The sequence below is a fragment of the Peromyscus eremicus genome, chromosome 1, assembly GCF_949786415.1.
Source record: "Peromyscus eremicus chromosome 1, PerEre_H2_v1, whole genome shotgun sequence".
NCBI classification, from domain to species: Eukaryota; Metazoa; Chordata; class Mammalia; order Rodentia; family Cricetidae; genus Peromyscus; species Peromyscus eremicus.
The window spans coordinates 165,347,351-165,368,868 of NC_081416.1; the positions used below are offsets into that span (position 1 = coordinate 165,347,351).

Here is a 21,518-nt window from a genome sequence, read left to right on the forward strand (position 1 = left end):
TCTGAGCCACCAGGGGAGGCTGGAATGTGCTGAGCTCTGGGAAATGCCTTCCAGCTCTGGCAGGCACCAAGCAACAGGGTGTGGCCAGAATCTAGCCAGCACCATCCTGGAAACAAGGGGGTGGCTGCTGATGAGCAGAAGACCCTCACCTAACTGTACCCTCTCTTTCGTGTAGTCATAGAAACACCCAAACATACGTTTGTTCGTGTATTCATACCAGAAGCATTCACTGTGGCAGGTGTGGCCACAGATATCTACAACACCAGAACTTAGGAGGTGAAGACAGGAAGATACGGAGTTCAAGATCATCCTGAGCTACATTCTGAGTTTAAGGCCAGCCTGGGCTACATGAAACCCTGTCTCAAAAACCAAAACAACCAACGAAGATGAAAGAAGTTAGGACATGCTGTCCTCTCCATTTCTCTCAGAAAACGGAGCTCCCTCAGGGCATTACTATGTAGCCCTGGCTGGCCTGGAACTCAATATTTAGACCAGGCTGGCTCAGACTCAGAGACCTACCTGCCTTGGCGACTAGTGCTGCAGTTAAAGGTGTATGCCACCATGTCCAGCTTCACCGCTTCCCTCAAGTTTTTCTGTGTTGTTGTTGCTGTTTGGTTTGGTTTTTCAAGACAGAGTTTCTCTGTGTGTAGCCCTGGCTGTCCTGGAACTTGCTCTGTAGACCAGGCTGGCCTCGAACTCACAGAGATCTGCCTGCCTCTGCCTCCTGAGTGCTGGGATTGAAGGTGTGCACTACTACTGCCTGGCTTCCCTTAAACTCTAAAAAAATGTGTATTTATTATTGTTGTATGTAGGTATTGTTGTTGTTGTTGGTGGTGGTGGTGGTGGTGTGTGTGTGTGTGTACACCACAGTGCTCATGTGGAAATCACAGAACAACATTCAGAAACGGGTTCTCTTCTCCTGCAGATTCCAGGGACCAAACTCAGGCCATCAGGCTTGACGATAAGTGCCTTTACTTCCTGAACCATCTCAGGAGCCTTAGATGACCTTTCTCCATCTCAGACAAGAGCATTTAGTCTTTCTTAGAGACTGTAACCCAGGCTGGCCTTGAAATGAACGGAGAGACTCTTGTCTTTGCCTCTGGAGTCCTGGGATGACAGCTGTACAGGTCATGCCAGGCTTCAAATATTTTCTGCAAACACCTCCCCCAGCTCCCCTGTGGTAATAATGATGGAACCCAGGTCCTTAAAATGCTAGGTTGGCACTCTATCACTGAACCTCCGCCCCTCCCTCACTGGGGGATTTTAGGCAGGTGCTCTGCTGTTGAGTCCTGCCCGTAGCCCTTAGCATTCTGTCTTTTAGCTAGTAGACATGGTGCTAACGGTGAGCTCAATCACTCCCATTAAAGTTCCAGTACTATAGAGACTGGGGCAGGTACATCACTTGGCCAAGTCTAGGGGTTAGAGACCAATCTGGGCAACACAGTAAGATCCTATATCAACCAAAAATAAAATAAACAACAACAACAAAGCAGGCAACAATAGAAAGACTGTTTTGATCCCCAGGACCCATGTAGTTGAAGGCAAGAACTAACCATTGCAAGTTGTCCTCCGACCTCCACATGCACACCATGACACTTATGCACCCTCCCCAATAAAGAAAGTGTAAGTCCTCCACATGCACACCATGACACTTATGTACCCTCCCCAAAAAAGAAAATGTAAGTGTAAAAAAGTAAAGAGACGGGCTGGAGAGATGGCTCAGAGGTTAAGAGCACTGGCTGCTCTTCCAGAGGTCATGAGTTCAATTCCCAGCAACCACATGGTGGCTCACAACCATCTGTAATGAGATCTGGTGCCCTCTTCTGGTGTTCAGGTACATGCAAGCAAGCAGAACACTGTGTATAGATAATAAATAAATAAATCTTTAAAAAAAAAAAAAAAAGTAAAGAGACTTCATGTCAGTCGACATTTTTGTTGTTGGCTTGTTTTTTGAGATAGGGTCTCTGTCAGCGAAGGCTTTCCTTGAATTCACTGTGTAGCCCAGGCTAGCCTCCAGACAATAGCAATCCTCCTGCTTCAGCCTCCAACGAGGAAATTCTGGGACTACAGTCATGAGCCACCACATCCAGGTGTTTACCTGCTTCTGAGTGAGGGGTTTGCTATGGAGCTCAGGCTGGCTTTGACCTTGTGACCCTTCTGTCTCAGCCTCCTGGGAGTCCTGGGATTATTGTGCTGGTAGTGTCTGTCCATCTTTCCTACATGGTCTTTCCTGCCTTGCTGTGACTCATGAATGATGTCTCTGTGTATGTCTTGGTCTTGGTCCTTCATGTCTGTCCTTATGCCTATTTCCTTTTTTGTCTCCTTTCCATTTCTGTCTGTACGTCTTCCTCTCTCTGTGTTTCGTTTTCTCTAACCCAAGAGGTGTGGTCATGGGAAGCTGAGTTTATGGGGGTGGCATCAGCCCAGGCCACCTCCGTAAACACAGGACATCCTGTGGGACGGAAGGGGATGTAGAGAGGTAGAAGTGGCCCTCCTGGGACCACCCTCTCCGGACCCAGCCTGAGTATCCTAGTGACCAGTTCAATCCAGGGACACTAACGTCTCCTCATCCACACATCAGGCCCTTTCCTCCCTGCTCTCTCTGGAGTTCAGTCCCAGGGACCCAATGCAGCCTTTTCCTTGGTGTTCACAGCCTCTTCACACAGTGTCCCTCCATGGGTTCGGCACCAACCCCAGGCCTATTCCTGGTACTTAATCTTCTAGGTGACCCTACTCTCCCCTAGCAGCTCCATCCTACAGCAGGCACCATGGTGTCCCTTTGTCCCTATGGCTGCTCCACTCCTCCCTAAGGACCCGACTGTGGGCTCCTGAGTTCCAGTGTGACCTCACACCCCGTGTCCACCTGCAGCAATTATTGGCTCCCTGGTATTTTCACAGAAAAGTTCCTGCTTGTGCCCGTGTGCTCTGGCCCCTGCCTTCCTCTTGTCCGAGTCTCATCATTGAATTTACAGCTTTTCTTCGTCGTTCTAGCCAAACTCAGCTGCTTAGAGACCCCTGAAAACAAAAGATCCATCATTTCTCAGCCCCTATAAATGCTGTTCTCTTCCTCTCTCTCGAGAGCAACAACCCTCTAACTATTCTAATTTACAGAGAACTGGATGGCTCAAAAAAGTTAGGTCACTCAGCCTCAAAGTGGAGAAGTTAGGACTTAAACCCAGGCGGGAGCCAGGTCTTTGTGGTACAGGTCTGTAATTCCAACGAGTTGAGAGGTTGAGGCAGGAAGATCAAGAGTTTGAGGGCAGCCTAGACTGAAAACTAAGAGGCAAAGCTGGGCGCGGCGGCGGCGGCGGCGGCGGCGGCGGCATGCACCTATAATGTCAGCACTCAGGAGGCAGAGACTGGCAGGTGCCTGACTCTGAAGTCACTGTGGTCTACATAGCTCCAAACAGCCAGGGCTACACAGAGAGACCCTGTCTCAAGAAGGGGGCAGGTGGGGCATGGGAGGCGAGGCATGGGAGGTGGGAGGATGGCTCAGTGGTAAAGGGCTTACCTAGCATGCATGGAGTCCTAAGCTAGTCCCCACCACCACCACAAACAAACAAATGGACAAACAGACCAAGTGGTCCGGCTTTTGAGCACCCCTTCTCTTTCCCATGCTTGGCTTGAAGCTTGACACTTCAACAGCATCTGTGAACATCATTTCATTGTCCCTGAGCTGATGCTCGTTGTCCCCAGTGCCTCTTAGCTGTACGGGTTGCATGCTGTGCATCTGTTCCAGTTTTAAGGGGCATGTCCCAGGTACCATGCATTTACATCTCTGGCAGATGAAGGTCAAGTGCCTTCCGGAAAGAGCTCGAGTTCCGTACAAAAGGCAAATCCTCTGTACCATCACACTGGAGCCTTTATGATGAGTTTGTATTTGGGGTCCTGTCCCTTTCTCCTCACAACTGACCTCGGGATCTCTCTATAGACTCTACAGTACAGCTGATGCTCAGGTTCTACTCCAGAAGGACACGCCTCCTCAGCCAGCAGATTCCAGGGCCCACTGCATTCCAAGCAAAGTGCTGGCCCTGGCTGGCACTGTGACTCCTTTTCACACAGCCATTGTGTATTCAGGCCATGACACCCCCAGGGCAGCTCCCCTCCATAGGCATTCGCCACCACTACAAACTGTCCTCAGCCACCATCTCCTCCCTCTTTATTTCAGTAGTTGTCAACACCTACTGTGTACCCAACCCTGTGTAAAAGGTACATTTAAGCCTGGAGGCTGAGGAAGGGGATTGATAAATTCAAGGTCTGTGTAGACTATATTAAGGACACTGTCTCAAAAAAACAGCCAGGCGTGGTGGCACATGCCTTTAAACTCAACACTCAGAAGACAGAGGCAGGTGGATCCCTGTGAGTTCAAGGCCATCCTGGTATACGTAGAGGGTTTCAAGACAGACAGGAATACATAGACCCTGTCTCAAAAACATAATAAACAAACAAACGAATGAATGAATAGGCCAGCCTGGGCTACATGGTAAGTTTAAGGCTACCCTGCTGGTATACATAGTGAAAACCTATCTCAAACACTACAGTTGCACATTCCTGTAATCCCAGTATGTAAGGAGGTAAAGGCAGAAGGATCAAGAGTTCAAGGCTAGCCTCCGTTACAAAGTGAGCTAGAGGCTATCTAGGCTACTTGAGCCTCGTCTAAAAAAATAAATAAATAAATAAAAACCGGGAGACCCACATCAGACTGTTCCATTGTAGATCTCCAAACCAGACACAAGGGGGAGCAGCAGAGCTCAGCCTAAGCGCCCAAGGTCTCGGCCCCTGGCCGTCGATGTCCTGTGGTCTAGGCATGAGAGTCTCCAGGGTTTGGGTTCACGGGCTTAGACGATCCTTAACCTGGCAGCAGTTCCCTGCAGCCATGTCCCATCCGCTTCTCTTGGTGGCCCGCCTCAGCCACTTCCAGAAATGGGCACAGCTTCCTCCGCTCCTCCAGGAAGCCAAGCTCCGCCCGCCCCTTCCCGGCCCCTGGGGCTGCGTGCAGCTCCCGCCTCTCCAGCTCCACCCAAGCCTCAGTCTTGGAGCTTCCGGCCCCTGGGGAGGCAGGAGTGGCCCTCCCTCCCGTGTCACTGTCCCCGGATCCAGGACCCATCCTGCCCTTTCGGTGGCAGTCCGGCCCCCGGCTCCTCCCTCCCTGCCCTCCCCACCATCCTTCCGCTCCCCGGGCCCTGCCCTGCCCTGCCCCCACGGCCGCCAGGAAGGACGCAGCCCGGGTCCGTGCCAGCGCTGTGAGTGTGCGGCCCCTCCCAGCCGGGCCAGGAATGCAGCTGGACCGCGGGGGCGGCCGCAGACACACGGCTCCGGCCAGGCCCAGCACTGCGCTCAGGCAGGCAGGTGGCCCTGGCTTGCCCGGACCAGGATTGCTTCTAGAAGGAAAGCCAGCTGCCTGCCCCTGAACGTCCTGCCTTCTCTCCACTAAGCTTAGTGACTTTATTTTGGGAGACCTCCTGAAAGTTCCTGCCCTTTGCTCAAAGATATTTCATGCCGGACGTGAATTTTAGTCCCCTATAACTGTGGAGGTGTCACGGGATTGAGTTTGATGTTATTTCTTCCTTGATTGGCACAGATGCAAAAAGGCACGCGCACTTAATATTTCCCAAAGCTGTTTTTAATTTCAAAAATTATGAGGTCTCTTCCCACACTGGGGATAATGGGATGGGATAGCCCAGACTATTATCCCAGGGGATCAGTCCAAGCCCCAGCCTGGCCTAAACACATTGCAGTCACCAGGTGTCATTCCACCACGTGGATGGATGTGAAGTTGCCCAGGACTCGGTACTGTCTCTCCAAGGTGACCCCGGCCCTCCTGTCATGCCAAGGTGGAATGGTCTAACCATCAGGCTCAACTCAGACGCCAGCCAACCATCCCTAGGTCCAGGGGTCAGCGCCCAGGTCCCGGTGGCCGTTCTAGTGCCTGTGTGCCTACTAATACGTCCATGAGGTAGTCCAGTTCAGCCTCGTCCAACTCTGGAGTTTCCTCCTTGGCTGGACCATTCTCAGGGCCAGGTTTGAGCCCCTCAGAGGCTGGTACCCAAAGTTCACTGTCATACATGGAGGTATCAATGTCCTCAAATAAACCCTCCAGTCCATCGTCCAGCAGACAGCCAGTGGCTGGGCCTAGCAAGTCCAAGGCACCCAGGTTAGGTGGGACACCCCCAACGGAGCGGCCTGGAGGCCCCTCATCTGCTTGGGGTTGGGGGACCTGGTTCAGGTCCTCAATGTGGTTGAGATCTTCCAGGAGGCTGGCCATGGAGGCTGAGAGGCCAGCGTCCGAGCTAGCCAGAAGGCTGTCTGTCACAGAGGGGGCTGTGGGTGGCATGGGCACAGGCGGTAGGGCGGTTGTAGGTTCCATGGATGCCTGGATACGCCGCAGTGTGTTCACCACCAGCACCAGGTGCCGGAGGTCGGGCTCACTCTGCCGCAGGCTATGATGAAGCTTGAGCACGGAGAGGTCAAACAGAGAACTGGAAGCTACGGCCGGAGGGGTCTGTGCCACTGCTGAGTGGCTTTGATCCAACCACCAGGAGTCCACTGAGAGAGCTTCCTTCTCCTCCTCCTCCTCCTCCTCCCGTTTGCGCTTCAAACCCTTGCTCAGCATCGTCTGCAGAGAGGAAGGAACCATTCGGTTATGGAAAGCCAATATTCAGAACACGCCCAGCTCTGACAACTGCTGTCAGCGTGAGCCTGACAGGTCAACTAACCTCCCAGTCTAGCGTTTCTAAGCAAACACGGCCTCGACCTTGCTATAGAGCCAATTTATGATCTTCCCTTCCCCACCTCCCCAGTGCTGGGATTACAGGTGTGTGCCACCAGACCTGGCATACTGAATGCTGGGACAGAACCTGGGGCTTCCTGCATGTAAAGCCAACATTCTACCAACTGAGCCCCCTCAGAGAACTTCTAAGATACATTGTAAATTGCTATACAGAGTAGATTAAAAGAACAAACAAGCACTCGGGAGGCAGAGCTAGGCGGATCTCTGTGAGTTCGAGGCCAGCCTGGGCTACCAAGTGAGTTCCAGGAAAAGGCGCAAAGCTACAGAGAAACCCTGTCTCGAAAAAAACAAAACAAAACAAACAAAAAAAAGAACAAACAGCCCCTGCGACATAGTCATTAGCACTTTCAAGTTTTACTTTTAAATTTTCTGTTCATGTGCACACACACATACATACACACACACACACACACACACACACACACACACACACACACACACGAGTGCAGAAGAAGCCCAAAGAAGCCAGCTATTGGGGTCCCTGGAGCTTGAGTTATAGTAATTGTGAGCCATCCGATATTCGTGCTGGGAACCTAACTTAGGTCCTCTGTAGGAACAGCAAGCTCCTAACCACCGTAATTAGTATTTATTTGCAAGTACTTTTTGGTTTTGCTCTTTTCATTTTGTTTCATTTTTTTCTTCTTATTTTTCAAGCTGGTTTTGCTCTTTTTGAGACAGGGCCTCACACTGTAGCCCAGGCTGGTTGGCTATTCCAGGCAATCCTCCTGCCGCAGTCTCCCAAGGGTTAGGATTACAGGTATGTGCTGCTTCTTGATTGTAAATGTAGCCTTCTTATACAGTTCAATACAGAGTATCTGCTTTGCATCAAACACTAAATAATCAAATACAGGAAATGTACTGATAATGGTAGGAAGGTGCCATCCTGGAGGTAGTCAGGGCAGTTTTTGGAAAGATACATTGGAGCTGAGCTCTGATTTGTGCAGTGTAGGTTATGGAAACCAGGGCCAGGCATTCCCGGAAGAGCCAACTGAGACCGAGAGAGGCAAACCTTAACTGGGGAAGAAAAAAAAAAAAAAAAAAAAAAAAAAAAAACCCACCACACAAAGAGCAAGCGCACAGAGTGTCACGGTAGGAGTCCCAGTGGGGGTGGGGAGCAGGAAGGAGGCGCGGGCAGAAGTAGGAGGTTTGGATTTTCAGAGTGACAGGGCAGAGTCATGGAGGGAGGATCTAGGCAGGGGGATGAGTGGTGATGTTAGCTGCTGCCTCGGGGAGGACTGGTGGTGGGGTGAAGGTTTGGGGATAGAAGTGGGCTTGAACTGCCTTCGGAGGCTGCTGCACTCGCTGGGATGCTGACCGCTTGAGTTTAGAGCCTAAGCTGTTAATAGTCATGCAAGGAAGTGGTGGATCCTGAACTTATTGGGTAGAGAGAGCCGAAGGGCAGCGGGAGTCAGTCATTGACAGAAGTTTGAAAATCGATACTTTCTTCATGGTGAGAAGCCTAGAGTTTGGGATCCCTAGTCTAATCTACCGGGGGCACAAAGGCTGTAGGGGCTCAGTCCTGGGGACGCTGCCTAGACCCGGCATAATACTACAAATCGAGTCTTCAGACTCTTCGCTGAAGACCCGGGAGCAGGCAACCGCAGGAATTCAGCCCCCACCCTGACTCCGCCCCCCGAGTCCAGGCGCCCCCTAGCGGGACCCCGGCCTGGGTTCCCCGGGGACTCCGGCCCCTCAGACCCGGGGATCCTCTCCACTCCTCAGCGTCTCGCCTATGCCTCCCCGGCCCTTGCGAGCTGCGACCCCCGCGGGCCGCTCAGCTCTCAGGGCCTTCCCTCGCTTCCGGAAGGCAGCGGAGGCGGCTCCTCCCGGAGCGGCGGCGGCGGCGGCGGCGGCGGGGGCGGGTGAGTCACGCAGCCGGAGCCAGGGAGCCGGCGCCTCCGCCCCCTTCTCGGGCTCCGGCGTGATTCACTCAGCCCGGCCCGGACGGGCGTCACGTACATACAGGCCCCGAGCGCCTCGATCCCGGACAGCCCGGGTGAGCATCTACCTAACCGGGGGATCGAACGCGCTAAAGAACCCGGCCGCCGGTACCCTCTTCTCTCCCCACCAGGCCCCTTCATTTACATACCCGAACACTCGCGACCAATCAGAACAAAGAGAGAGCCACACTCAGCCAATCAGGAAGCGGCAGCAGTAGCATCGCTTGCTCGCTGGGCTCCGGCACCCGACACCTGGGACGGTAGACGCAGTTCTGACTCCGGCGCACGACTCCAGCCACTCCACAATCCCTAGTTCCCGCCCACTCGCGTGGCGGCCCCGCCCTCCAGCTCGGTGATCGGCTCTGGTTGGTGGTGCTGGGCGGAGCCTGAGCGGGGCCAGTTCCAAAAAGGAGGGGAGGCTGTCTTTAAGGCGCATGCCCGGGCGCGCTACCGGAGCTAAAGGGTAGACTAGTAGCGATTTCCCCTATGGGGCGGTGACAGGTAGGGGCTTTGGACGTTTTAAGGTACAGGCCGGTCACCTTATGTGTGATCGTGGAAAAATGTATGACTTCTGGGAGAGGGGAACCGTTTGTTACATCGACCTTCCTGAGAGTTACAAATTAAGAGCGTTGTCTCAGTAGGAGCATTATACCAGAATCAACTACAGCTGGACTCCGCTATAATTAAAGACCGGAGTAAGGTGGGGATGGAATGACATTAGGGTCACATCCTGGACATCAGTTCCGGAGTAGCTGTGTGACTTTGGGCAACAGTTTAAATCCCTCAAAAATCTCAGTTTCCTGAGGGGCGTGGTTGTTCACACCCATATTCCCGGCATGGGAAGACTGAAGCCGGGGGATTGCTTTGAGTTTGAGGCCAGATTGGTTTACATAGTGATTTCCAGGACAGCCTGGATTTCAGAGTGAGATCCTGTCTCAAAAAAGAAAAGGCGAAGTTTTTTTATTGTTTTGTTTTTTGAGACAGTTTCACTAAGTTGCCCAAGTTAGCCTGGAAAACAGAGCAATCTCATCCTCTCAAGTAACAGGAATTATGGGCTCCTGCCGCCAGATCCCAGATCCAACTAATTGTCTGTCTGTTTGTTGTAGGGGGTTTTTGTTTTTCGTCTTTTGAGACAGGGTTTCTCTGGGTAGCCCTGGCTATCCTAGGACTCTCTTTGTAGACTAGGCTGGCCGCAAACTCACAGAGATCCACCTGTCTCTACCTTGGAGTGCTGGGATTAGAGGCTTGAGCTCCACAGCTGGCCTCTAGCTAGTCTTAAAGATGCCTGGGGAGGTGCAGTTCTGTGAAAGAGTGCTTGCTTAGCAGTCCACCTGTGTTTGATAACAGCACTGCAAAGTAAAAAAAAGAGCCTGATGATCAACTAAAAGTAGAATGTTTAGGGGCAGAAAAGAACTCAGTGGTTAAAAGCATTTGATCTTGTAGAGGACCAGGTTCAGTTCCCAGCACCCACATGGCAACTTACTACTGCCTGTAACTGTAGCCCCAAGAGACCAACACCCTCTTTTGGCCTTCTCAGGCACCCGCATACACAAAATACATACACAGACAAGCAGGCACACACACACACACATAAATACAAATAAATAAAAACAATTAGATTTTAAAAAGAGTAGGATGTTGGGTTGGCGAGATGGCTCAGAGGGTAAAGCCACTTGTGCTGCTGAGTGATAAGCTGAGTTCTATCCCCTGGTCCCACATGGTAAGAAGAGTAAACAGACTCTCTCAAGTTGTCTTCTGACTTCTGCACACACACACACACTCACACAAATTCATAAAAATTCTTTGGCAGAGCTGGTCTGAGGAGCTGGAGAGATGGCTCAGAGCCTGAGAGCACTGGCTGCTCTTCCAGAGGACCTGGGTTTGATTCCCCGCACCCACGTGTTAGTCCAATGCTTATCTGTAACTCCAGTTCTAGGGAGTCAGATGCCCTTTTCTGGCTTCTTTGGATACCAGGCAAACGTGGTATACAGACACACATGCAGGCAAAACACCCATATACATAAAACAAAATAAAACTTTTTAAAAAAAAAGCTATCCTGTAATCAATAAAGATTCAAGCATTATTGTGGAAAAAAACTAAACTGGGTGTGGTGGCCCACACCTTTAATCCCAATACTTGGGAGGCAGAGGCAGGTGGATTCGCTAAGTTCAGGGCCAGCCTGGTCTACAGAGTGAGTTCCAGGACAGCCAGGGCTAGACAGAGAAATCTTGTCTCAAAAAACCAGACAGCCAGGCGGTGGTGGCGCACGCCTTTAATCCCAGCACTTGGGAGGCAGAGGCAGGTGGATCTCTGTGAGTTCAAGGCCAGCCTGATCTACAGAGCGAGCTCCAGGAAAGGCGCAAAGCTACACAGAGAAACCCTGTCTCGAAAAACAAAACAAAAAAACCAGAGAGAAAGAATAGTAGTTGCTTGTCAGCCTTTGGGTTAAGGTCAAAAGGTCTATTAGGTGAACACACACAATTCTCTCTACACAATCTATGGTTATGGCCTGGCCAAAAGGAGGTTCAGAAAGAGCTGGGTGTGGTGGCACACCACTATCCTCCCTGCATGCAGAACACAAAGGCAAGAGATCAGCTTGTCCTTTATAACACAAATGTGTCCAAAAAAAAAAAAAAAAAAAAAAAGTAGTCTAGAGCCTGCTAATGGCTCAGGAGGCTCACTATAGGCCACACACCAAACAGCGCACAGAGCCGTTTTTTGGTTTTTGGTTTGTTTGTTTGTTTGTTTGTTTTTTAACCTACATCAATTGAGTATCTATTATGGATGGGCTATATACAAGCATAACAATCCTGCATGTGACACACACACACGGCTTTTTATTTCCTGGGTCAGGGGAGAGGGCAAAGCAAAAAAGAAACTTAGCCAGGTTGACTATTGGAATCCTACTGCCCAGGAAGCAGAGGCAGAAGGATGCACAGTTTAAAATGAGCCTGGGGCTAGACTCTTGTCTCAAAAAACAAAACAAACAAAAACGAAACAAGCTGGGCGGTGGTGGCACACACCTTTAGTCCCAGCACTGGGAGGCAGAGGCAGGTGGATCTCTGTGAGTTCAAGGCCAGCCTGATCTACGGAGGGAGATCCAGGACAGCCAGGGCTGTTACACAGAGAAACCCTGTCTCAAAAAACAAAACAAAACCAAAAACAAGATAGAGCTGGCCATTGGGCCCAGTGGGTAACGGAGCTTGCTGCCAAACACTGCTTCCTAAGTTTGGTCTCCAGAATTCTCATGGAGGAAAGAAAGAACTGACTTCCTCAATTTCTCCTCTGACCTCCACACAAGTGCTGTGGTGTGTATGTACACACACACACACACACACACACACACACACACTAAAAAGGTAAATGTAAAAAATAAAATAGTGCTAGATAAATGGCCCAGCCATTAAAGGCTGGGCTCATAACCGACACACACTAAAAAAAAAAAAGAAAACTAAAATAAAGACAGGTGTGGTGACACATTCCAGCAGTTCTAGCACTGTGGAGCTGGAGGTTCAGGAGTTCAAGGCTAGCTTCAGCTACACAGCGATTTCAAGCTCTCCAGGGCCCAGATAAATAAATAAACGTACAAGAAAAATAAAACAAAAGGTGTGAAACTTGGAGTGAGGTTATGGGGATGTCTCAGTGATGATATTTGATAGTTGGCTTGAGACAGGGTCTCACGTAGCCCAGGCTAGCCTAAAACTGTTGAGAATATTCCTGAAGCCCTGACCCTCCAGCCTGTACCTCTCCAGTGTGAGACTAAGAGGTGCCACTTGGCAGAAACTCGACAGCAGAGCGAGAGAGGAAGAATGCTGAAGCCAGAGTTTACAGCGCAGGCTAGAGCCAGTGCAAAGACCCCGAGGTGCTGTTTGTCAGGCAGCTAAGCCAGTTGAACTGGCTTGGAAACGCCCAGAGAGGAAGTAAGAGAAGTCGCTAGAAGTTTAGACCTTTGTCCACATTCAACAAAATGAGACGAGACCCTTGAAGATGACGAAAGGAGAAAGAAAGAAAGAAAGAAAGAAAGAAAGAAAGAAAGAAAGAAAGAAAGAAAGAAAGGAAAAAGAATTTCCGCCTCTTGAACTGAACACGGCGGCGGGATGACAGAGAGACCCAGGGAGAGGTGCCTGCAGCCAGGGCGGTCCGAGGGAGCCTTCCCTAGGAGGTGACATTGGAGCAGGGACCAGAAAGTGGAGAAGGAGTTAGGAATTCAACGATTGGGGGAAGGGAGAGAGAGACTGGGCCTTGAGAAATGAAACCAGAGGCTAAGCCACCAGGCCCGGCAGGCAAGGAAAGGGGGGGGGGGGGGACCTCGCCAGCTGGGGAGGGAGGGAGGGAAGGAAAGAGGAAGGGAGGGAGGAAAGAAGGATGGTCCGGGGGAGCGTCCCGCCCCTAGCCAGCCGCCCCACCCGGCCCCTGGGGAGGGAGGAGGCGCCAGGCCGGCTGCCGGCCTCTGCTGCTGCCTCCCAGGTCTCCTGCCCGCTGGCCAGCCCGGTTCGGAGGGTGGGCAGGTGGGTGGGACTCAGCCACCGCGCCACGCCCAGGCCCTCCGGGGCCCATCCCCCACCAAAGTCCAGCTGAGGCGGGCGGGTTGGGGAAGGTGGACTCTGGCCTCTCGGGTTGGTCCCTCTGTAGGGCCAGCCTTTCCACTTCTGGGGCCAGATCTTAATTAGGGAAGGAGCTTGGCCGCCCTGAACCTCCATATGTTCACCTGGAAATGAGGGGGGTGCTTCTTAGATTGGCTGGTCGCTGCTGTCAAGCTCCTGGGTTATTCCTCCACCTCCTCTTCATCCTTCTTTCCCTCTTCCTCCTCCTCATCTGTTTCTTTCTGAACACGTTCTCTCTCAGTAACCTAGACTTACCTACAAGTGGTCATTCTCCTACCGTACCTCCCAAGTGCGGGGATGACAAGGTTTGCGCCACCACGCCCAGCTCCTCTCACTTGCTTTAGGGAAGTAAAAGACTTCGAAGAAAAAGGTGAGTCAGACCTCATCCCCTCAGCCGAACACTCTCCCAGTGGCTTCCCTCTCTGCAGGAGAGGCTAAACTCCTCCCAGTAGGATAGTCATTAGACCCTACATGCTAGCCCTCACCCTCTCAACTCTTCTGGTGATCAACCCCTTGCTCCATGCTGCTGCAGTCATATTGAGGGGCTTCACTGTTGGACAGACGTTCTGCTCATGCTCTGACTTCAGGGCCTTTTGCTTTGGTAGTTTCTCCAGCATGGCTTTCTCCCTCACCTCCTGTAGGACTTCATCCAAATGTCACCCTGTCCATGAGCCCATCTTTGGTCATTTCATCTAAATAGTATTACTGCCCCTCACGCCCCCAATCACATGCCTTCCCTTCTAGAACTCATGGTCTTCCTGCCTCAGCCCCAGTATGCTTGACTCAAGCATGCACCTTCACCCCAGCTCCGACCATTCAGATCTGGAGGTCCCGAGGTGATGCTGTAATCGCAGGAGTAAGGGTGTACGTCTAGAGTCGGGCAGGGAGTTGTGTCCATTGCCAGGCCTGGAGTTCATTTTTCACGTTAATAATCTTTCTTTTGTGTGTGCTTGTTGCATTCATATTCATGTGTGTGGGGATCCTAAACATGTGTGTCCACATGCATGTGGCAGCCGGAAGCCAACACTGGATGTCTTCCTCCATCACTCTCCACTTCAGGGCCTTTCACTAAACCCGGAGCTCACTGACTCTAATCCGGCTAGCCAGCTTGCTCTGAGGATCCTCCACCTCTGTCTTCTGAATGCTGGGATTCTGGGGATCCAAGCTCAGGGCCTTCTGCTTTTGTGACAAGTGCTCTATCTACTGAGCCATCTTCCCAGCCCAACAACTGGGGAGGGGGGAGCACTACTGGGCAAAGTCCCACCTCTGAGAGTTTCTGATAGAGTTGGAGGCTAACCATGAACAGGTAATAAATAACCTGGGTTTGCACAGGTGCTATTAAGAAAGTCAAACAACTTAGCATGGTGGAGCACACCTTTAATCCCAGCACTCAGGAGGCAGAGCCAGGCGGATCTCTGTGAGTTCGAGGCCAGCCTGGCCAACATAGTAAGTTCCAGAACAGCCAAGGCTACATAGAAAGACCCCCATCTCACCAAAAAAAAAAAAAAAAAAAAAAAAGGAAAGAAAGTCACACATCATACAGGGGCTGTGGTTAAGAACAGGACTGCTCTTCTAGAGGACCAGGGTTCAATTCCTACCACCCACATAGTGGCTCACAGTCTGCAACTCCATTTCCAGGGATCTGACACTTCTAGCCTCTGAGGGTACCACAGTGCCAGGATACACACGGGGTACACTGACATATATACATGCAGGGAAAGCACCCACACACAGAAAAAAATATTTGAAAAAGAAAAGTCAAACAGAGCTATGGGGCAGCTTCGCGGTGCACACTTGCTGAGCATGCGCGAGGCTCTGGGTACTACTGCCACTGCTCACTACCGATAACAACAAAGCCGCCGCCAAACAGGATGGAGCCGAGTAGTGGCGCCCATGGGATACTGAGGCAGAAAAAGCAGGGGGCATTTGATGAAGCTATGGCAGAAGTACCCTCTGGGAAGAGGTCATAGACAGAACAAAGGTCCTGGGGTAGAAATGGGCTTAAGGTGGGAGACCAGGTGACTAGAGTTGAGTAAAGGAGAGTAGGGGATAAAACTGAGGAAGTCATGGTGTGTGAGATCAAATCAGACCCTCACCTTTTTTTTTTTTTTTTAAAGATTTATTTATTTTATTATGTATACAAAAGAGGGTGCTAGATCTCATTACAGATGGTTGTGAGCCACCTTGTGGGTGCTGGGAATTGAACTCAGGACCTCTGGAAGAGCAGCCAGTGCTCTTAACCGCTGAGTCATCTCTCCAGCCCCCAGATGCTCACTTTTATTCCCAGTGGGAGTGGAAGCTGGTGGAAGTTTCAAGGAAGAGAAAGATGTGATTTAATTAGCATTCTTTTTTTGTTTCTGTCTGAGGACAACCTGAGGTAGTTGCCACCTTCCACTCAGAGTTAGAGTCTCTTGTTCACCAGCACATATGGCAGGCTAGCTGGCCCACAGACTTGGGGGATTGGCCTGAGCCCCACATTTGTGGTACTGCATACAACCTTTTTGTTTTGTTTTGTTTGTTTTTGTTTTTCGAGACAGGGTTTCTCTGGGTAGCCCTGGCTGTCCTGGAACTCACTCTGTAGACCAGGCTGGCCTCGAACTCAGAAATTCATCTGCATCTGCCTCCAGAGTGCTGGGATTAAAGGCATACCCTATTAACACCTAGCAATCCCGTAAGACCTTTATGTGGGTTCTGGGAGTCCCAACTTAGGTCCTCACTCCTGGTTGGCAAGCACTTTACCCACAAAACCATTTCCCAGCACCCTCTTCTACTTTTATTATTATTTTTATGACAGGTCTCTCGAGTCTTGTCTCAGCACTGGCCGGATTTGAACTGAGAGACCCACCTGCTCTGTCTTCCAAGTGTTAGGATTAAAGGCATGGACCACCATGCCTGGCTGGCTCTTATTTTTAAAGATAGGTTCAGCTGGGCGGTGGTGGCGCATGCCTTTAATCCCAGCACTCGGAAGGCAGAGCCTGGCGGATCTCTGTGAGTTCGAGGCCAGCCTGGGCTACCAAGTGAGTTCCAGGAAAGGCGCAAAGCTACACAGAAAAATCCTGTCTCGAAAAAACAAAAAAACAACCAAAAAAAATGATACATTCAAATGTAGCCCAGGCTTTCATTAAATTCCATATGTTGCTGATCTTCCCACTTCTGACACTCAAGTGTTGGAGTTAAAGGTGGACACCATCACACCTAGCATGGCAGCCGTCTTGGGATATGAACTTTTTGGAGACACTTCCCCACAGTCTCCTCATCCCTTTTCGGATTGGCCCTATTTTCAGATAACGTGTTCACTTTCTTAGCTACAAGGCCCCGCCCCCACCTCACCCAAATGAGGTATCTGTTGGAAAGCCAAGAAACCACAAAGAAAAATCCCCATCTTTGCCATGCAACCCTTCCAGAAAAGTCCCTAATGCAGGGTACGCTCACTCGGGCATGGGCAGGGCAGTGACATGGGGCACTCCTTCCTGGCCTGCCTTTTCTCTACCCTCACTCTCCTGGTTTCCATCTCTCAAACCAGAAGTGAATTCCTGAACCCAAACTCGTGGCTTTCAAGAATAGCATCCTAGAGATCTGTGTTGGGGAGTGGGGGGTGGGTCCCGGGGGTGGGCTCTCTTTGGGCATCCTGTTTCCCTGTAGGGCCTCAGCAGCACATTCCATAACAAAAGGTTGATTTTTCAGTTGTGAGGCCCTAGCCTGTGACACACGCTCCACATGCACGCCCACATGATGAGTGTCAGTCCCCTGGAAGGATCATAAACACCGAGGTAAACAGGGCTCGTAGGGAGGCTGCAGTACAGCAGCAGCAAACCTGCTTAGAGAGGTTTGGCTCACCTGAAGGGTACTTGCCTAAAATTCAGTTGGCAGGAGATGGCTCAACAGTAATGTGCTTTATGTGCTTGCCCGCCATGTCCTGGGCTGGCTCCCTAGTTAGCACTCAAACAGAAAACAAAGCTCCAGAGCCTAGCAAAATTTGAGTCTTACCCCTGTAGGCCCTTTTCTCTCCATCTCTAAACTTCAGGCTTCAAAATGCTATTTTAGCAAGGTGTCTGTGCACGTCTTTAAGCTGAGCCCTTGGGAGGCAGAGGCAGCTGGATCGCGGTGAAGGAAAGCCTGGACTACACAGCAAGATGGCTGCAAACAAAACAAATTGTCTCTTTTGCAAACAGGGGTCCAGCCCAGGGCCACACACATACACACATACACAAAGCAGGAGTTCAATCATTCAGCTATACTCCAAGCCCCTAAACTTGAAGTTTTTCCTATGCAAATGTAAAATGTGACACAGTATCTGTTTCTTTCTAATCCTGAGGATTAAAGGATTCAGTTTGCATAAAGTAGTTCTGACAATACCCTTAAGCAAGCCAGTAACTGTTTTATACAGTGTTACACTTGACCTACCTTTGTTAAGGAAAGGATGTTAAGTGTCCAGGGAACTTAACAGGCTCTTCCCATCACCCCAGGTAAGTTTACAAATTTAAGACAATTCAAATCTTTCCAAAATACTTTTATTACAAAAAAGAAACACTCAAAAAAAAATAATAATAACAAACAGCCACTACAAACCCTGCCTTCTTTTTCTTTTAAATAGCATAGCATGGAACTGGTAGCCTTTCCACCCCTATTGCACATGGTCCGGCCTGGTTATGAATCAGGAGGCTTCTGGGACTGGGGTCCTGCCAAGGAAGCGGAGTTCAGCCTGCCAGGAGGAGACCAGCCCCTCCCACTCCCTGGAGAGGCAGCCCACCCATCCCCGTTTGACAGGTCCAGTTTTATGTTCCCTGAGGCCCTAGGGGTCACAAGGGCAGTGGGAACTGGAGGCAGAAAAAGTGTGTAAGTGAGAAATCAGACTCCCTGAAACAGAGTCTCGCTAAGGCATTTGGAAGAGATAAATTAATTCAGGAAGACAGACGCACCTTCACGGAAGGCTGGGGTAACCAGACACGCACACATGCAGGGCAGTTTGTGGAATCCTGAACATAGGAGGAAAGGAGGCCACAGTCACTGTTTAGAGCCTCTGTTAAACACACATATAAGAGTCACATCCAAGGACCCAGCCCACAGAGGCTGATGCCAGGAAGGACCTCCATCAGTCTTAGGATCCCAAGATGATTTCCATGATGTGATCCAATTCATTCCACTCCCAGGATCCTGGGGCACAGAAGAGGCTTCGGGGAGGCTCCGGGGGTGGAAGTGCAGAGTCCTTTTCCACTGTAGATGTGTCAATGTCCAGAAAGAAGTCATCCAGGCCAGAGTCGCCCAGGTACCGGGAGCTCAGAGCTTCTAAAAACACAGGATCAGCCTGAGGCATCACTTCATTCTGGAGACTCGGGGAAGCCACTGGATTCTGAGGCGATTCTATCTCACTGATGGATGTATCCAGCTCCCTGAGGATAGAGCCAATAGTGGTAGACAGGGAGAAATCTTCTTCACCCAGGAAGAGAGGCTCCGGGGGCAGGGCTGGTGCTGGAGCTAGGCGAATGGCAGCCTGGAGCTGCTGGAGTGTGTTGTGGATAAGGACATGCCGGCGGAGGCTGGGTGCTCTGGGGCCCAGGCTGCGCTGGACTTTGTCCAGAGAGATTCGGAGCAGGGCTTGCTGGTAGCTCCGAAGACCAGCTGGACTCCAGTCCCACTTCTCATCTTCCTCCTCCTCTTCCACATCAGAGTGTTTCCTCTTTAAGCCTCCCATGTCCTGTAGAAAAGAGTCACATCAGATACCTTTGCTTTTTAGGTTTGCTTGTTTGTTGTTTGAAACAGGGTTTCTCTGTGTAGCTTTGTAGACCAGGCTAGCCTTAAATTCAGAGATCCACCCAGTCCGCCCAGTGCTGGGATTAAAGGACACCACTGCTCGGTAAGTCAGATACCTCTGGATTCCACTTTTTCAAGCAAGCCTGCGTAGTTATGGGAGGGCTTTTTGGTTTGTTTGTTTTATCAGAACCTCTACTTAAAATGCATACAGTCAGACTCCTACAAGGCTAAGAATGGGTGAATAAATGAATGCATGCGATATGATTAAGAGAATAAGATCCGGGGCTGGAGAGATGGCTCAGTGGTTAGGAGCACTGACTGCGCCACCACCGCCCAGCTTTCTCACAATACTTTTATTATTACTATTATTATTTTCGAACAAGTCATAGGCCAGACAGGTGTGGAGTACAGAGCAACGGACCAAAAACCCATTTTAACTCTGCATATGAACTGTGATCTTGGCAAGTCATGATGTCATATCTCTGGCCCTTAGGGGTTTTTGGCTCTTTTCAGACAGGTTTTCTCTGTGTAGCCCTGGAACTCCCTCTGTAGATCAGGGTGGCTTCGAACTCATATCCTACTGACTCTCTCCCGAATGCTGGGCCTAAAGGTGAGCGACACCACGCCCGGCTAAGAAGTGTGTGTGTGATATTCTTTTTTGTTTTTGTTTTTTGTTTTTCGAGACAGGGTTTCCCTATGTAGTTTTGGTGCCTGTCCTGGAGCTTGCTCTGTAGACCAGGCTGGCCTCGAACTCACAAAAATCTGCCTGGCGTTATTCTTCTTTTTACAAGGGTATTTCTGTCTATACCAGCTTCCTACACCATGACCAGGAGTGCTCACAAGAGGGAACCTTTCCACAACTCCAACTTAAAGCTGGATAGAACTGAACCAACACCAAGCTGTGCCCTCTAGCGACCAGTCCAACCATACCACCGTTTCTCATAGGCACCGCCCTTCCCTGGATCTCCAGATCAGATCCAAGAACACCCCAATATGTCCTCAGGGCCTTCTGGGAACTGTGGACCCAGAGCCGCTGCTGTCGCTTTCGAACTACAATCCCCAGAAGGCCCTGCACGCCCGAGGGACTGGACACACTCGGCCCGCCTGAGAGCATGCTCACTGGAGCCCTGGCTGGTGGGGGAAGGGAACCCGGACGCCCAGCAGCCCAGCGCCAGCCGAGCCCCGCCTTCTGCTGCCTTCGGGGCGGCGAATCTGAGCTCCACGCCCCGAGCGCCCCTCCCCCACCCGACTTCAGCCCGAAAACTGCTTTCTCCGGGTCCCAATCAACCCAGGAAGTTCTGGATTCTTCCCTAAACTGCAGAGAACCACATCTCATCACATCGTTCAAAAACGATAAATAACTCTCGGGTACATAGTTCGGCTGAGGAAGACTATGTATCTCAATTCTGAGACCTCGTCCCAAATCTGCCCTATTCGGCTCGACTTTCAAATGACTCTAGCTTTACTTTCCGAACTTCCCACCCGGCTCTGGGACCCCGACACTGAACTCCCCCTGGCATTCCCTTCTCAGGACGGCGTCTCAGAATCCAAGACTGGGTGCTTGTAGTTCCCGGGTTCCTCTAAATGCTTCATATCCTAGCCTCAAAACTCTCACACTTTGCCCAGAACTCCGTGGAACTCCGAACTCAGCCCATTCGGGGAGACCCAAACTGTCTTACTCTTCCAGATTCGTGCCCCAAAAGTTCCTTCTCCGTTTCCCTCGGTTCTCCAGACTCGAACTCCTCCTGAATAACCCTGCCTCCCCTCCGGTGCTGATGCTGGAATTCAGTTTCTAGCCTTCCACCCTCCGAAGCCCATCAGTCACACCAATGTGCGCCCTCCACTCGGGTCCAGACCCCGCTTCCGCCTATCTCGGGGGCGCGGGCGCCCCCTCCTCCTCCAACTTCAGGAAAAGACCCACACAGGCGGCCACTCCTCACCTCGGCTGCCACGGTCGCCACGACTACCTCCGGCAAGCCTGCAGCGCTGCGTGCCACCAGTGCTGGGCAGGAGTCCGGCTCACTTTCCCCGGGCCTCTGGGTCTAGCCGGGGGCCACTCGGCTCCTCCCCGGAGGCCAGTCGCGAGCCACGATTGGTTGGAATCCTGCCCGCCGTGGGGCGCCATTGGCTAGGAGGAGCCAGGGACGCTAGGCTCCGTCCCCTACTGGGCCGGTCCCGTTTAGGTTGGCGACTGGTTAGGGGGCGGGGAGGGATCTCCAGGGCGGAGGGTGGCAATGCCGTCGGAACGGCTTCTTTGGACCCAGCTGTGTTTCTTGCTCCTGTCTCTCTGCAGGCCCCTATACCAGGCCCAGACCCCACTGCGGAGCGAAGCCGGGTGACACCACTCTCCCCTCCCTTGCGGTTTCGCAGGCGGGGCAGCTGGCGGAGGCCACGCCCCCGGAGTTCTGAAAGCTTGGGCTAAGCGGAGGGCG

The 21,518-nt window shown here is 51.4% G+C and overlaps 2 protein-coding genes across 2 annotated transcripts; both read right to left on the reverse strand.

Moving 5' to 3' along the window:
- Window positions 1-5,601: 5,601 nt before the first annotated feature.
- Sertad1 (SERTA domain containing 1) lies at window positions 5,602-9,013 on the reverse strand. The gene is made up of 2 exons (XM_059253468.1): window positions 8,880-9,013; window positions 5,602-6,616 (listed from the first exon to the last, which is right to left on the reverse strand). Exon 2 carries the CDS (start codon window positions 6,611-6,613, stop codon window positions 5,897-5,899), a length of 717 nt encoding a protein of 238 aa, XP_059109451.1. The 5' UTR covers window positions 6,614-6,616; window positions 8,880-9,013; the 3' UTR covers window positions 5,602-5,896.
- Window positions 9,014-17,895: 8,882 nt separating this feature from the next.
- Window positions 17,896-21,157, reverse strand: Sertad3 (SERTA domain containing 3). Its single transcript, XM_059253469.1, has 2 exons — window positions 21,027-21,157; window positions 17,896-19,030 (listed from the first exon to the last, which is right to left on the reverse strand). Exon 2 carries the CDS (start codon window positions 19,025-19,027, stop codon window positions 18,434-18,436), a length of 594 nt encoding a protein of 197 aa, XP_059109452.1. The 5' UTR covers window positions 19,028-19,030; window positions 21,027-21,157; the 3' UTR covers window positions 17,896-18,433.
- Between the last annotated feature and the right edge of the window lie 361 nt (window positions 21,158-21,518).